The sequence below is a fragment of the Rhizoctonia solani genome, chromosome 4 (genome assembly GCF_016906535.1).
Source record: "Rhizoctonia solani chromosome 4, complete sequence".
Taxonomy (NCBI): Eukaryota; Fungi; Basidiomycota; class Agaricomycetes; order Cantharellales; family Ceratobasidiaceae; genus Rhizoctonia; species Rhizoctonia solani.
The window spans coordinates 3,021,320-3,037,318 of NC_057373.1; the positions used below are offsets into that span (position 1 = coordinate 3,021,320).

Consider the following 15,999-nt stretch of genomic DNA (forward strand, 5'->3'; position numbering starts at 1 on the left):
TCCTTAACATTCTGCCTCGGGCAAACCGCGTGTAGCACGAGTCTAATTTCTTTCGGAAATACCATAGTACTTGTAAGCGGTAGGCGGACCCGGGCCGTAGCTCATAGGCCATAGTCCGTAGGACGTGCCTCGTGTAGAAAAAGTCAGGCAGGGCGGTGTAAAATTGATATCACCCACGATGTGATATTAGCCATGTCCAGAATATTTGAGAGTACTGGAGCGATATGGTCATGAAAGATACCTAAGAAGCAGATATGAGCTCCGAGGTATCAATTAATTGGTCTAAAGAGCGCATGATCATACCCTCAAATAGGAATAGCACATGGCTTAGGCCGGTTTCGTATCAGCAACGCGCTTTACGCGCGGTGTACAAGGGAAAGTCTATTATACTAGCTGGAAGGGTGCCACCCCGCGGTAAGTGAGATAGAAAGCTAAATACTTACAAAAAACAGTTTGGACATTCAGGTCTGATACTGAAGAGGTACTGAAGCAGATTATATAGAATCCAGGGTTCATTTGTGACATTCAAATACTGAAGTCAACAAAAAATAAATTATGTACCTAAATAAGCGCATTTAATTTGGCATAATCGAGCAGCGAAATTCATTTCATGAGGAATTTTTTTACGCACCTTGTTTTAGTTACTCGAGCTTACTTAGGCATCAAAGCGCTACCCGCTCCAGAGTTACATGGGATAAGTTGCAAACAATTTCCCAGGAAGGGCCTTGGCTCCCATCCATGTTAGAGTTCAGATGCTGGATCGTTGGAGCTAAACGCTCATGGATCGCGGTTAGGGTGCTCGTGGCCATTGATCCCGGATTAGAAAACTCCGATGGGCACGAGAACTTCATGAGCTGTAGCCTCAAAACCGTAAATTAGATTCAGTCGACGGAGCCGCCCCATAACCGAGTTTTACATACGACTCTGTAGTTTCAGAGGACTTCAGCGAAACTTCGAACACGTCGAGGGCTTCGCCTGAAAGAAAGGCTTCATTTTCTTGCGATTCTTCCCGAGGGAGAGGAACGTAAACAAACGAGTAATCCAAGAGGATCCCTGCTAGTGGTACTTGCACATAGGGGCTAAGGTTAGAACTGGGTAGCACCAAGACAGAAGGTACATCAGATACACGTTTATCGGGGCGAGTTTCTCCAGAGGGCTCAGTCAAATGATCCCGTATGTATGATAATAGCAAAACAAGTGGCTCGGGTAAGGATTCTAGCACTTGGGGTGGTTTATCCAACGAGATTAGCGTTACATCCTCCACTTTAATCGATGCACAGTAAGGTGGCCGGTGATCTGACACTGGGTCAGAATCAAAAGGCCTTGATCCGTTTAGTTTGTGAGAAAGCATCATCCAGTTAACGAAGAAGATATCCCCGCTCAAAGAATCAAAAATCACAAAGGTGTGCATGCAGCCTGGGAGATCCTTCTGTAAATGGAACAAATGAATCAATGAAAGATCATGAGAAACAAGTTCCATATGCATCACTTTTCTGAGATTGTCGATTAGGTATGGAAGCGTGTGTTGCGGGGATGGAATTCGACAAAAGTCAACCAGACAGGCAGTCCTTTATCGGATGCATTAGTGTCAAATTAGATATCTAAATGATATATCAATATACACGCCTTATTCCCAGACACACGAGTGAGATATCCTGGGATAAACGACGAATGGCTTGCAAGGATGGTCGATCTCGTCGTGATGATGGTTTGAGCGATTCCACGATGCATCCGTAAACGGCGACGCTGGTAGTATGAAATATTGATTTCATTTCCCAATCGGAGTAGTTCACTGGATGATTTGAATCTCCGATAGGTTATGTGCGTCAACTACCGGGATCGTGTCTGAGGAAAGAAGGGTGACGACAGATGGTCACGTGCAACTAACTAAGTGGCTATATCGCATATACAAACAACCAAATACATAGTAATTGATACGGTATCGATATCAAAGGTAGTTGAGATCGTCCGATATGAATGAGCTGAGGTAGTTCTACCCCTTTGACCAGAGCCGGAGCTAGCCGTGATTTAAACATACACCATTCAACAATCACATACGATATATCTATACACAGTCCAAATCACATCATTATCGTGGTATATGCATAGTATCTGATCAGTCAAGATGATGGTACTGGATACCCGTCATCTTGGTGCCTCGGTAGCATCATGGTTAATTTGGTAGCGGGCTCTAACCTTCCACAGATACAGTACATGGGGGTTTTAGGTTACGTATTGGTATGCAAAGCTCGTGATATGCCTGTCAGTACCACCTCATCCAACGCCGTGGGGCAGACGGGAATCGATGGCTTATTGGGTTGCCAGGTGGATGTTCGCAGAAATCAATCGATCATCGTTTGCACAGGTCGTAGATATCTTTATGATAAGACATCTCTCCCACTCAGATACGATTCGGACATCTGTCAGATTTGTATCGGTAAATTCATAATTAGGACGAAAATTTATCGTGTGTCGAGAGCCATTGTTGCATCGGGCGTCATGCATAGAGCTGCAATAGCATAGCCTGAAAAAAAGCTGCGCGTTCACGTTAGATACCTGTACACCGCTGTAGAAGCCTTGGGCATAGTCCCATCCAATTCGAGTACTGAAGTAGCACGGCGAAAGTACAGTTAGCAAGGAAAAATCCCAGCATACATACCCTCAAAACGAATTGGTCAGGCCAATATGCCTCAGATGATGGGCACACCTCCATGTCGATCAAACTTGCAAGTATGTTACGTAGCTCGCATATATGGGGTCCAAACCACGCATGTATTGACGTAGAGGCGAAGAGCAATCCTTCTTGAGTCTCGAATAGAACCACGGTGATCTGGAAGCCAGTGGTCGATCACACAGATCATCGTGGCATAGAACAAACGTGAGATTCAGATGCGTATGACGCAAGGTATAGGATGATCTACATGAGCAAGAGCGATCCATATGCTGGCCATTGATAAACATGTATCAACTGTTAAAATTTGATCTTTTTGGGAGCTGCGTCGGCAGGAATGTCATCTCTGAAGAATGCGCCGTAAGCGCCATGTGTTTTCTTTTTGATGGTCATCGGGAACTGAATGGATGCGGTTATCAGCGTTTAGTTCCAAGTACATCTTGTCAAAGTGTTATCGCGGTGCGTACCTTCTTTAGGGGGTCGGCGTCAAAGCCGTTGTCTTTCAAAACTCGTGCAAACTCGCCAGCAAGAGCACGTTCATGGTCAGCACCGGTGAAGAATGTGACGCTTTTGCCACTCTTTCCTCCGCGCCCTGAAGCGAATTGTGAGAATACAGATCGTCAGATGATGCGTGGGAGCATACCCGTTCTTCCAATCCGATGAATATACTCCTCAACTGTCAGCGGAAACGTGTAGTTGATCACTGCTTTGACCTCCGGAATATCCAATCCTCTTGCCGCTACGTCAGTGGCCACTAATAGTGTCGTTTTTGCGGTCTTGAAATCTTCAAGCGCCTTCATGCGTTGTGACTGGCTTAGATCGCCATGAATGGACAGAGCGTAGAACCCTCTCGACCCAAGCGACTGAGTAACGCGGTCGCATTCTTTCTTGTATAATGCAAAAATCAACACTCTGTCAGGGCTGGAGGCGTTTGGTTTGTGTCCGAGCTCTTTGAGCCGCTGAATCAACCGGCGATCTTTTTCGCGCACATCGTCGAAGACCTCGACAACTTCAATTAGAACCCATTTTGTCAGTCAAGCACACTGGTTAGTGTGAGAAATTGATGCGAACCTTGTTCGACACGACTGTTGGCCTGGAGCTCATCTTTCCCAACAGTCACACGGACAGGATCTCTCTGGAACGTGCTTGCCAGGCGTCGTACAGATTCGGGCCAAGTAGCACTGACTATTACAGTTATGTCAGCCAGTGTTTTAATCACCTGGACCAATCTCGTACGTACACATCAACGTCTGCCGCTTCTCCATGGGCGCTGTCTTCTCGATAATAGATCGAATATCATTCTCAAACCCTTTATCTAACATGCGGTCTGCTTCATCTAGCACGAGGTAGGTTACCCTATTCAAATGGCGGTTAAGTCCATAAATGAAAGCCACGCGATTTAACTTACCGGCTGAGATCACATACTCCTTCCTCAACAAAATCCTTTAGACGTCCGGGTGTTCCAACCACTATACGAGTTGTCCGCCCATCGCCATTTTGAGACAATAGGGCTTTACGCTGTCCATCTTTAGGTTCACCACCGTATAGACATACACTGCCTATCCCAAAAGGTGTGCCCAACTCATGTAAGGTCTGTTGAGTTTGAATAGCAAGTTCGCGAGTTGGTGCAACGACCAGTACTGTGACCTCGGTCGTCCCAGACTGCTTTTTCGACTTTTTCGACTTTTTGGAGCCCTGCTCTGCAGGAGCTGCGGAAGATGAGAGTATGTGTTGTAATGCAGGGAGACCGAAAGCCAGGGTTTTACCACTACAAGGGTATAACCAATAAGCTTTGGTGAAAGTTGGGAGACATAGGGATATGCTCCTTACCTTCCCGTCTCGGCGATTCCTACGACATCATTACCCCTCAGTGAAGCCGGCCAAGAGCACGCCTGAATAAAGGATGGCTCCTTGAATTTGTCCGTCGCTTTTATTAATCGGTCATCTACCCCAAAGGACGCAAGCTGAGAGAACTTGAGAATTGGAACCACCTCCCCAGATGGGGACTGTATAGTAATGTTGTTCTTGGCAAGATAAGCGGAGACCTCGGAGGAAGTTGGGGTAGAAGAGCCTGAAACCGAAGCAGTAGGTGGAGGGGTCGGCAGAGGCGCATCCACCACAGGAGTAGGATTCTGAGAGCTAGATTGGGCAAGAGCCTCGCGTTGCGCTCGTTTCTCCGCTTTCCTCTTCTTGCGCTCTTCTTTAGACTCCTTAGCTGGCTCCACAATTGTGTTCTCCTCCGCCGCTGGTACAGGATCGGCACCAGCCTCTCTCTTTCGTCGTTTGCGCTCCGCCTTGTCGATATTGGTATCCTCCTCCGGAGATGTATCACTGGACTTTTTGCGCTTCTTCTTGTCTTTCTTGGATAGTTCCTGAGTATCCTCGTTGGTCATAACGGTATCTTCAGCATTGGTAGTGGCATCCTCGGTCTTCGACTTGGACTTTTTGGATTTCTTGCTGTGAGATGCCACGATTATATCAGATTCTACTGAAGTCATATTTTTATACCAAGAGTATGAGCCCACACACAAAGGCACAGACAGGGAACTGTGAGGGGTGTAGCGGTTAAAGTAAAGGATTAACCAATTTCGAGTGTAAACAAATCTCGACCCAAATTTTGGTCGGTGATTAGATAACGTGATGTTTAGCGCCGATACTCCACTGCTGATCGACGGTCCAGCTCTGAATATAACATCGTCCAGGTTGAATCTATTTTCCTCACCACCCTCCGAGCCCAAGCTCTACATTCCTCGGAATCTCAACAATGGCACAGAGTACCACGTCAAAAACTACTCATAACATTATCAAGTATGCGTCTCACAAGGTTCCGCTGTCCGCTCAAGTTCCGACTAATGAAATCCAATGGTGGGTTCAATAGTATTTATGTTCTCCTGGGGTACAGTGAGGTCATTACCTATTTATAAGGAAATCACACGAAGGGGAGCACCTTAGATTGACGATCGCAGTGACGGCCGTCCGCGCGCCAAGCGGATCTGGCACGCAGCCCATGGCAAGGCATGTGCTGAAAATCGTGTATCTCTCAGAGGATGTAGAGGAGAATCAAAACGCTTCGCAGAGTATGGCGAGCGAAGCTTTATTGGTGAGAATGGTTAAATTTAGGCGCATACATCTGGTGATCTCGTACCACACAGGAAAACTTGGATTTAACTTCCTTCTCAGAGATAAAGTATAGTGGTCGCGAATTGCCTCTGAAGGCTGTATACAAGAATCGATCGGTGGCTTTCCGGTACTTGTACCCTATGATTCAGGGCGGGAACACACCACAGGTTCATTCTTTCCGACCCGTCTCGCATACAGCTGCTGACCAGACGTGATTTAGACGTACCGACGTTTTCAAGTAACTTTCAAGACGGCGGACGATGCCTTGAACTTCATCGACTCGATAAAATATATATGCCCGTGTAGCACCGCTCGAGACCAGCGCCCAACAGAAACACACGTAACCGAGCAGGCGAACAGCACCCACTGCCCGCCTTTAGCTATGGTTATTGAGGGTTCTGCTAAAACTGCCCCGCCCCGTCGCATAGCACCAATAAATCGTCCTATAACTCCATCTCGGATCTCTAATCCACCTTTACCAAGGAACGCGACAACGTACAGGAAGAGTACGATGTTTGCCGACATGCTTAGTTCACCATCGTTGGGCACTGGAAACTCTCAAGCCAGAGGAGCGCCTGGCTCAAGCTCGGGTTCAAGTGCGTCGGGTGGGAAGAGCGCAAATCCCACTCAGGTAAAGCCGACCATGGATGAGGTTGTGATTGATCGAGGCGAACTGGTTGACGAGCCAAATCACATAATTGTGGACGAGGGGCCATTGACAGAGCCCGGCAGGGCCGAGGCAACGAACATTTCACAGGTTGGTCGAGCAATCGCGCAACACGCACCCTCTCCAAACCAACCCGAGGAAACACAATTCAGTGCGCCGACGCGCGTTGGGACAAACCAATCAAGAGCTCATGTTCAAGTTTCAAGAGAGGGACAACAACTTCAGCCGAGAGCGATTGAAATTCTACACGCAGCCGAAGAAACCCCAGGGGAATCGACTAAGATCGTGCCCGGAATACGCCAACTGCGGGACGCCTCGGATATTTACACAATGCCCTTTGACGAACTTCAACAACTTGTAGCGGAGGTCATAAGAGAGCCGGGGTTTCCAGAGTTGGTGAGTTCTGATATGTACTTAATAGGTAAAGAAAAAGGGTACAAGTGATGGTTTAACCCTGCATTGATGTGCCACAGGTTGGTCGAGTACACAAAATGTGGAAAGAAAAGGCCTAGTAGAGGCACAGCTCGCGACGACGGTGGACCGATGTTGAGTAGTGCGGAGATGCTGATATCCCGGGTCTGGACATTATCCTCGTTACCAACCGGCGATTGCGGATGGAAAGTGACTCCCGACGGCTGTGTCGTGTATTTGTGTGGAGATACCGATTTCGAATTCATTGTGTTTGCATCCGCTGATATTCAAATGGGGATGTTGTGTCAAGCGACTTGTACTTGAGCTCCTCCCGGCCTCTGTGGTTTCGGCTGGCCTTGCCTGCTTCTATACACACGTAGTCGGTTTGCGTCTCGTGTTAAAATTGTATCTTTTCCCGCAAAGGTCTGTATTTTGCTCCTATTCTTTGTTTTCAGCCAAACTGAGACTTTTCGGGCCGTTGCCAGGTTTAGTGTCCGTTTCCGTGTGATAGGACACGTCTATCGTTTGTGGAGTACCCCTATTCTTGCTTATAATTTTTGAGGTATGTGAAGAGCAGGATTAGTACTCTCCCACCACCGGCTGACACGGCCTTGGGTGACAGACAACTATTATCATTCCTTGACCATGGCTACGCGCCCTCCACTTCCCCATCATGGGTCTCACCCAGGCCCAGCGCGCCATCATCTCACTCGACTACACGTTCCTCAATCTATATCGATTTCTCCTGGATATTTCAGCGAACAAGCACTTTTTACTCCCGGCCCGAACACCGCACAAGTTAGCCAAGCCGCGTTTATGGCAAACAACTTCCCCCAAGGTCCCCAAACAGCCTTTCTTCTAAATACCCCAGGTCCCACACAAAGCACGTTTCTCGCGCAGCAACAGCAACCCCGGCCCGGACCTATGCACCGGCATCATGCCAGTATCGCAATGGGAATGCCTTTAACGCCAGGTGGCGGCGTATTTCAGCAGCAGCAGCAATCCCATTTTGCATCTATGGGCGCTCAAAATCCTCCACCAATGGGCGGCCTTGGTGTACCACCTTTTGTACCCAGATCCAGACGTACAATTAGCATTGGCGGCCCTCCCAAAGCAGTGTTGGGTGGCCCAAACAGGAAGACGAGTCCCTTGCCACCTACACCAGCTGGAGAGAATGCTCCTCCTCTTCCAGACGTAAAGAGGAAAAAATGCACAGTCAGGTTACCACTGGAGTCGGATCAGGAACCCGAAGCTGACGCCGGGGATGCTGACGAATCTGCCAAGCGAACAAGGTCACTTTGGTCGAGAGAGCCTGTCCCACCTTCTCAGCTACCTCCCCAAGTTACGCTTGATGATCAGTTAGACATCATGTCCATGGAGCCGCACCCCGAGCATATCAAACAGGGGGAGACATTAGCTCCCAGAATCAACCTTTCCTCCAAGGTAAGCTAAACTACCGATATAACGGTTCGATTATGAATTGACAGCATGGTACGACAGATACACTGGGATATCATGCGCCAGGAAATAATAGAGCAGAAATTGGCCAAGCTGGGCGTCGAACGAGGGAGTGGCGCAGCATACTTGCCATCCCAGGCACATGGTCGCGCGTTCTCGGTGAGTGGCTTTCGACTCGCATCATCACATTGCATCACGCGTATTTGGTGATACGTGGTTTCAAGCGTGGTGATCAAGAATGGGTTGCTGATAAATTCTTATCTGGGAACCAGATTTCTACTCCTGCGGACCCCAGTCTTTTGTTTTCCAAGCTCAATAAGCTTCAAGCATCCCAATCGCCCTCTTCGACATCGTCGCCCGGCCCCAACAGTCCGTTCTTCACCCAACCAAGATTACCTCAGCATGGTTACACCCAGTCACTTGCTGTTAAGCCTCAATTCGGATTCAGCCCACAACTCAACGGAGCATTGGATCTTACAACTCAAAAATCACCCAACTTATCTACTTCCGTATCCATGGTCTCGGATAGTGAGAGCCAAGGTCCCATCCTCCATGCACCTCAGGGAATCGTCCCCGTCCGGGCTACCGCTCTTTCCCGCCCTGACTTTATTCGTGGATTTGGATTAGACGTTACCGAAGAGGAGGATGAAGGTCAAGAGGACGAAGAAGCCGCGGACACACAGACCCCATCCGATGGAGACGAGAATGGCAGCAATGTGCATCACGATGCCAACGGTGGTTTCACCCAGGCCTTTGGACAGCCGTTCCCAGTCAAACCTGCTCCTCTTGCTCATAGCCAGCCCGAACCCACAGCTGACGAGGAGGACGCGGACGACGAGGGCGACGATTCAATGACTGCAGCAGCCCACAGCAGACATCACTCGCGCCACCTTTCTCATGCTTCTCTTCGATCCTTGGGGAGGCGTACAATGTCTGAGGAACCGCCGGCGAGTCGCGGCGTGCGCGAGGAAGATCTGCCTGAAGGCGAATCGGAATATGAACAATCTCAGGCTCGTTCCGCTGTTGAGACTTGGGATATGCCAAATGATACTCCAGAAGTTGCTGAGTCCGATTCTGGTCACTACGAAGAGGGTCTTGATGGGGTAGCTGACTGGACTGGATCGGATACAGAGGTGAGTGTTTACGGCATATATGATATCTACTTGCTGATGTTATCTTGCCTTGCAGAGCACTGGCGAATGGTCCAATCCTTCCGACGAGGAGCGAGCGCGTGAGGAACGCAGGTTGCGCAAGATGAACCGTAGGCAAGATAGCGTCAACGTCCCCCGACGAATCCCCGAATTTCCTCATCCTCCACATGTCCCTGCTGAGCCATACGTGCCTATGCGCGTGGAGCGTGCCCAATCGGAAGACATCGTATCCAATCCCAGCGAGGAGGGATTCGTACACATTCAGACACATGAAGATGGTCATCTACACCAATCAGGCAACCTAAGCCCTCGTCCGTTCCGACCTTTGCCTCCCGTTCCTCAATCGGCTTCCCATTCGCGCCAGCCATCCGCAAACCTGATTTTCAATCACCCTGGAAGTGCAGAGTTGCGACACGTAGAAAGCGGCCCGCACAGCCGTGGCCAAAGCTTGGTCAGTCAACCCGGAGCCAATCGGGATGCTCTCAACCCACTTGCGAAACCTTTTGTATTTGGATCTATTCGAGGCAGCTCGACTTCGTCCATACCTATTTCACAACCCGTGCGCGGAAGCGTCGGCTCTCCCTCGGAGTTTGGCCCCATTGCTCCTCCCCCTGGTGCTCATTCGCGACAAGCTTCTGTTTCGACCGCCGCACCTGCGCCAACCACCACCAAGCTCAATGCCGGTGCTGTGGAATTCAAGCCCAGCGGAGGGATGTTCTCCAACGCGTCATTCACTTTCAAGCTCCCACCGGGTGTTCCTACTCTTGCCTTTGGTTCCGGAGACTCTACTTCGCGCCATTCCCTAGTCGAGCCACCCCTCCAATCGCCAGCCCGCGCCACCCAAGGCCGCGAGAAGCGCCAACGCAGGATATCAGATGGCGTTGGTCTCGAAAACACGGAGCTCGACTCTCCAGTCGAGCCTATGCAAAAAGATACTCCTGGCCGAGATAACATCGCTACATGGCGTTACCCTCAACCTGTTGGAAGCCCAGCTGTTGTCCTCAAGACGGAAACCACCATACCCAAGCCCATGCTCAACCCGGCCGCCAAACCATTCTCATTTAATGGCCCGACCACATTATCCCGAGCGACCTTGCCTGCGGATACCCCTCAGCCGTCAGTCATTGCGCCGGTCGAAAAGACGCCTCTCTCCATCTTTGCTCCTCAGAGCAAACGCGCAACGTTGCCTGAGTTTGCACTCCCATCCACCGGGAACACCGTTCCTGCTTCCGTATTCAAATCATTGGTCCAAAGCGATGGTCCAACTCGTCCAACTGTTCGCTCCAGACTCAGCTCCCGGGAAGCATTCGAGGCACACTCCAACCGACCCTCGCTCGACGACATCAACGTGCCTTCTATCTCATCACGCAAAACCTCGAAACCGATCCTTACCGTCCAGAACCCGAATACGCCTCCACAGCCGACTACCGACGTCTTTGGACCGATACACTCATCGGCGCAAAAACCATTATCCAAGTCACCTATCCCAGGATTCCTCAAGCTTGGTCCTCCACCTCGTCGTCCATCCCCCTCGCCTGCCAAGAGCCGTTTGTTCTCTCCAAACCTTGTTCCATCATCGCCTTCAGACATTGGCGCGGGTGACTCCGACATTCAAACTGCAGTCCAGAACGCCCTCGATGCGAAACTGGACTCTTGGCGCAAAGAGCTAACTGGCTCCCTGGCTGGCGTCCGCGATTCAAAGGAGACCCGCAAGGTCAACAACTTGAGCGGTCCCTCTGAACTTGATTTGGAGTTGATTCGCAGTACGATCGAGTCTGGGCAAGTCACCACACGCTCGATGCTCCAACGTGAACTTGGTACGATGATGGAGCGAATGGATTTGATCTCTGCGGCCCAGGTTCCTCATACCTTGGATTCGTCTCGTATCGCCGAGGGTCTAGGCTCGAGTGTTCTGCAACCACTTGCTCAACTTTCCTCTCAGATCTCATCATTGCAAGAAAACATTCATCAGCAGAAAGCTGCAGCTCAGCAAGATCTCCTTGAGCAATTGACTTCTGCACTTCGTCCACATCTCGAGGCTGCTCGTGCGGTGCCTATCGACACAGAAGCACTCACTATTCAACTCTCCCAGGCTGTCAAGCCACATATTTCGCAGCTTATCGACCTTGCTTCTGATAAACGCGAGACTGCTACCCTCATCGTTCAGCACTTGACTCCAGCCTTGAACAACATACAGCCACCAAAAATTGATGTCAATAACCTCGCCACGCAGATTGCTTTGGCCCTTAAATCGGCTATTCCACCTCCTACCGACCCACATGTGATCAAAGAGCATGTTGCTGACTTGGTGGTCGAGCGACTTGACTCGCGCCTTGCAGTTCGTGATAGCTCTTACAATACGGAAGCTATCTCGAAGAGGGTTATGGAGGCATTAGTTCCAATCCTTCAGCCCACTGAGCTTGCATCGGCCGTAACCAAGATCGATGAGATGGCCAAGCACCAGGAAAGCGTGTTACTAAAGACTCAAGACTTGCTCAAGGCCCAGGAAGTGCAGTCCGCAGGGCTTGGTGGTCTCCCCAAGTCCTTGGAAGAGGCCATTGCTACGCTCAAGTCTTCTCATACTGAGTTTATCGAAAAGCTTCGCTCGTTTACACCGCTAGACGAGGTGCAGAAGATTGGGGAAACCAACCTCGAGTTACACACCCAACTTGGGAATGCCCGTGCTGCCCACGCACAGGTTTGTGGCGAGAAGGACGTGCTTGCGGATCGCCTACGAGCTGCAGAGCAGGAGCTAGCCAGCTTGCGTGCTGCCGCTGCTGAACGCGAGTCAACTTCAACTTCTCAAGCTACCGAACTTTCGTCCCTCAAGGTTAAAGAAGCATCAGCTCAAGCTGCTCTCTCCGAGTCTCAGGTCAAGCTTGAAAGGTCGGAATCACTTCTCCGTGTCAATCAGGACCGTATCGCATCTCTTGAAAAGACCAACGACGAACAGAATCAGCAGAATCATGAGCTTCAGTTGAAGGTGCGTAGACACTTGCGCTCATTTGTCAGTTATTAACATCCAAGATAGGTGAATACGCTAGAGCTACAAGTCACCTATGCGACTCGGGATCTTGAGTCGTCGAAACGAATTGTTTCTCAGCTCGAAACTCAGCGAAACAACCTTATGGCTCAGCAGAAGCACTGGGATGACTTGCGCCGGACCGCTGAACGTGTTGAGAACCTTTGCCAACAGATGGAGCGTGAAGACTCGGAAGAGGTAGTTGAGCTCAAGCGCACGGTGGATGAAAATAAGATACTCCAGGGCGAGCACGCGTACCTCAAGAAGCGTTACGATGAACAAGAGCGTCGCATTGCTGATTTCACTCGAGGTCAACAAACTGCGAAGCAAACAATAACTCAGGCTCAACAACAGGCCGCTGAGTGGGAACGACGGGCAAAAGAAGCCGACACTGAGCTCGATACCTATCGTTCGCGTGCCGAAGAGCTTGAAGATGCCAACACTCGGTTACACCAGGACTTCACGCAGTTGCAGCTCAAAGTCAAGGATCTAACTGAAACTGAAGAGAAGCAGAAAGTAAGTCGAGTGATGCTTAGGCTGCATGAGCGGTGACTTACTCCATACTTATAGCAACAAAACCAAACCATGCAAAACCAGATTGTGGCACTAGAGCATCAACTCGATGCCCTCAAGACGGAGCTTGCGGAAACCGCTCGGCCCCAGACCCCGGTTGCACCCATCCCCCAGCGCAACGGTGTTGTGACTGGTCTTCCGGTCGGGCTGCCTAGGTCGATATCTCGTCTCTCCCAGGGAACACCAGTGTATACCCCGACTCGACAGGGTCCCGTGGTATCGCTGCACGGGACCAACGGGTTGACCAACGGGAAGTTGGACCTCGCTAGTGAACCTACAAGCGCATCGTCATCTGAAGGAGTATGGGCATCTATGCATGCCCCTTCCAACGATGGGCTTGCTCCTCCCCAGACCCCTCGCCCAAGCCATGCACGGCAAGCCCAACACCATCGCCCCCGTGTACCGTCACCAACCCACAGTGTCGTCTCTTCAATGACACGCGATGAGGATGGCTGGTACAGCTAAGTAATGCAATTTCGTTCCAATTCATCATCACAAAAGTCTCGGTTCGTATACATCTTTTGACATAAATATTTTTCTGGCGTACCTGTTGTATTCTCAGGTGGCTGTTCTAATTTGGGTCTCGTTTTCTTGATTCTTCTCTTTGCTTTCATCCTGTCCTCCTCTTGGCTCTCGTTTGTTGGTTTCTCTGGTGTGTGCTTATTGGATTGGATTTATTTCCTACATCAGACATCTATCTTGTACGTATATGTTACCCTTGTTGCCACACAAATATCCAGCTACACTAGTATCTTGCAAGCCCTGTTGAGTGCCTCCCTAACGCTGATGGTTACGTATATGTGAAGAGAATAATTGAAATGGTTGAGTATGACCTTCACGCAGAGGTGTATCCACCCTTCACTCTGTCACTCTAAACTAATTCATAGTGAATATATGAAGGTGTGTGGTAATACGCAGGTGCAGCAGGGTAAGCCAATAATTAAGGCCATTGTCATGCAAACTGCCACGATCATTGTGAGGCCCTCTGTTCCTTACTTGTCCTGCGTGACGGCGGCCGAACTTAAGATTTGGTAAGAGGCTTTGAGTACCCTGAATACACATTGAAGTTAGTGGCTGTCTGCTGTGGGAGCAAGCCGCTACGATACAGTTTTCGTCATCGAGTTCGGTCATCAGGCTTACCAACCTGTAAGGCTTACAAACGTTCTGACATCCACAATCTTACACTTTCAGCCACCTGATGAGGATATCTTCCAGTAGATCAAACCATTTAATCACAGGCTGTGATACTATATATACCGTTCCTGATTGCTATGAATCAACATCCCCATCCCCCCGCGACTTGTCAAACATTTGACCTCCTTCATAGGCTACTCGGGCACTCTTAAGCGTTTCTTCCAATCAGACAGATACTTTTGTTGTTTCTCTTAGCGATGGCTGACATCAAGAACATTGTCGTAGTTGGAAGGTGAGATTGGGATACTGTTATCTGCATGTATGCACGTAATGACCAAGTCCATTTATTTCCTAGCGGTGGCGGGGGCGTCCCACTGGTCCAGACGCTGCAGAAACAAATCAACCCTGTGACTCACCGGATAGGTATGTACATATTTGAATTGAGCTTGAAGTTTACAAGTCTGAAACGTGCTCGTAGTTGTTGTTGAGAAGCGCAACTATTATGCTCACTGGCCATCCCTTCTTGTGAGTCAATTGAGCTTGAGCTCTCTTCTTTTGAACGTGAAACTAACCTTGCGCTACAGCGTGCCTCTGTCACTGACGAGGGATCTATCGATGAACGAGGCCTCGTGCCCAACGATCGTGCATTTGATTCTGCCGTCAAGGTCGTCCGCTCCGGCGCCAAGCAGATCACACCCACTGAAGTCATCACCGAGTCGGGTGAAACTATCCCATACGAGCACCTTGTCTTTGCGACCGGTAGTACTTGGAGTGGTCCACTCGCTCTTCCTGACGAGAGAGAGAATGCTATCGCCCACTTCCGGTCGTTCAAGAAGCAGCTTGCTGCTGTTGATTACATACTTATCGTCGGAGGTGGTGCCGTTGGCCTTGGTGAGTTGATACTCGTAGTCTTTTCTTTACTCTTATTGATCACATAGTCTATAAGAGATGGCCGGGGAGATTCAGCATCACTACCCTGGCAAGAAGATCACAATTGTCCACGGCGGTACCGAGCTCATGAACTCCACATACCCCCACAAGTTCCGCAAGTCCCTCCTCGACGCACTCACAAAGAAAGGCGCTCACGTCGTACTCGGCGACAAGATATCACCCGACGTCCTCCCCGAAGACGGATATGTCACCACCCAGTCCGGCACACGTATCCGAGCTGACCTTGTCATCCCAGCCGCAGGAGGTCGTCCTAACAGTCAGTCTTTGTCTCATCTACTATCCCCCGTACGGCCTCTCATAGCCATCTTGTTCCAGCCGCTGTCGTGAGCACGCTCGACTCCAGCGTAGTCACCAAGTCTGGGACAGTGCTCGTCACTCCCGAGCTTCGCGTCAAGCTCTCTTCGGGTGCGCAGAACGTGTGGGCTATCGGAGACATCATCGAGTGGCCTGAACAAAAGGTGCGTGCGCTTGACCGCGGACGCTGGCTCGTTCGCTGACATGGGATGTGGGCACGACAGATGGTGTTCAAGGCCAGCACCGGACATGCGCCTACGGTAGCGAAGAACATACTGGCGAGCGTTCAGGGCGGGAAGGAAGCTCAGTACGAAGGGAAGCCTGAGATGATATTTGTGACACTGGGACCGAAAGGAGGGCGTGGGCTTGCACCGTTCTTCGGAGGGGTGGTTATAGGGGACTGGATAGTAAGCAAGATGAAGTCGTCGGGACTATTCTTGGACAAGATTCGCGGAGGTCTCGGATATTAAGCAATTAATCCCTCGTGAATAATGCTAAGTGGGTAATTGGGAACGCATACATGTACGATACGCCCAATAACGCGTTT

General features: G+C 50.0%; 5 protein-coding genes across 5 annotated transcripts; 3 read left to right on the forward strand and 2 right to left on the reverse strand.

The window, feature by feature from the left end:
* Window positions 1-662: 662 nt before the first annotated feature.
* RhiXN_01026 (uncharacterized protein) lies at window positions 663-1,354 on the reverse strand (the record flags this gene model as incomplete). The annotated part of the gene is made up of 2 exons (XM_043320845.1): window positions 663-861; window positions 921-1,354. 2 exons carry the CDS (start codon window positions 1,352-1,354, stop codon window positions 663-665), a joined length of 633 nt encoding a protein of 210 aa, XP_043179857.1.
* Window positions 1,355-2,971: 1,617 nt separating this feature from the next.
* On the reverse strand, window positions 2,972-5,169 carry RhiXN_01027 (DEAD/DEAH box helicase; the record flags this gene model as incomplete). Its single annotated transcript, XM_043320846.1, has 7 exons — window positions 2,972-3,070; window positions 3,139-3,263; window positions 3,315-3,680; window positions 3,743-3,856; window positions 3,912-4,027; window positions 4,080-4,439; window positions 4,502-5,169. The coding sequence occupies 7 exons, from the start codon at window positions 5,167-5,169 to the stop codon at window positions 2,972-2,974; spliced, it is 1,848 nt and encodes a 615-aa protein (XP_043179858.1).
* Window positions 5,170-5,435: 266 nt separating this feature from the next.
* On the forward strand, window positions 5,436-6,921 carry RhiXN_01028 (pyridine nucleotide-disulfide oxidoreductase; the record flags this gene model as incomplete). Its single annotated transcript, XM_043320847.1, has 5 exons — window positions 5,436-5,536; window positions 5,597-5,771; window positions 5,824-5,958; window positions 6,012-6,824; window positions 6,880-6,921. 5 exons carry the CDS (start codon window positions 5,436-5,438, stop codon window positions 6,919-6,921), a joined length of 1,266 nt encoding a protein of 421 aa, XP_043179859.1.
* A 593-nt stretch (window positions 6,922-7,514) lies between these two features.
* RhiXN_01029 (pyridine nucleotide-disulfide oxidoreductase) lies at window positions 7,515-13,538 on the forward strand (the record flags this gene model as incomplete). The annotated part of the gene is made up of 6 exons (XM_043320848.1): window positions 7,515-8,312; window positions 8,370-8,486; window positions 8,552-9,460; window positions 9,516-12,461; window positions 12,510-13,016; window positions 13,071-13,538. The coding sequence occupies 6 exons, from the start codon at window positions 7,515-7,517 to the stop codon at window positions 13,536-13,538; spliced, it is 5,745 nt and encodes a 1,914-aa protein (XP_043179860.1).
* Window positions 13,539-14,464: 926 nt separating this feature from the next.
* On the forward strand, window positions 14,465-15,922 carry RhiXN_01030 (pyridine nucleotide-disulfide oxidoreductase; the record flags this gene model as incomplete). The annotated part of the gene is made up of 7 exons (XM_043320849.1): window positions 14,465-14,499; window positions 14,563-14,630; window positions 14,686-14,732; window positions 14,792-15,098; window positions 15,154-15,414; window positions 15,474-15,616; window positions 15,677-15,922. 7 exons carry the CDS (start codon window positions 14,465-14,467, stop codon window positions 15,920-15,922), a joined length of 1,107 nt encoding a protein of 368 aa, XP_043179861.1.
* Window positions 15,923-15,999: the final 77 nt, after the last annotated feature.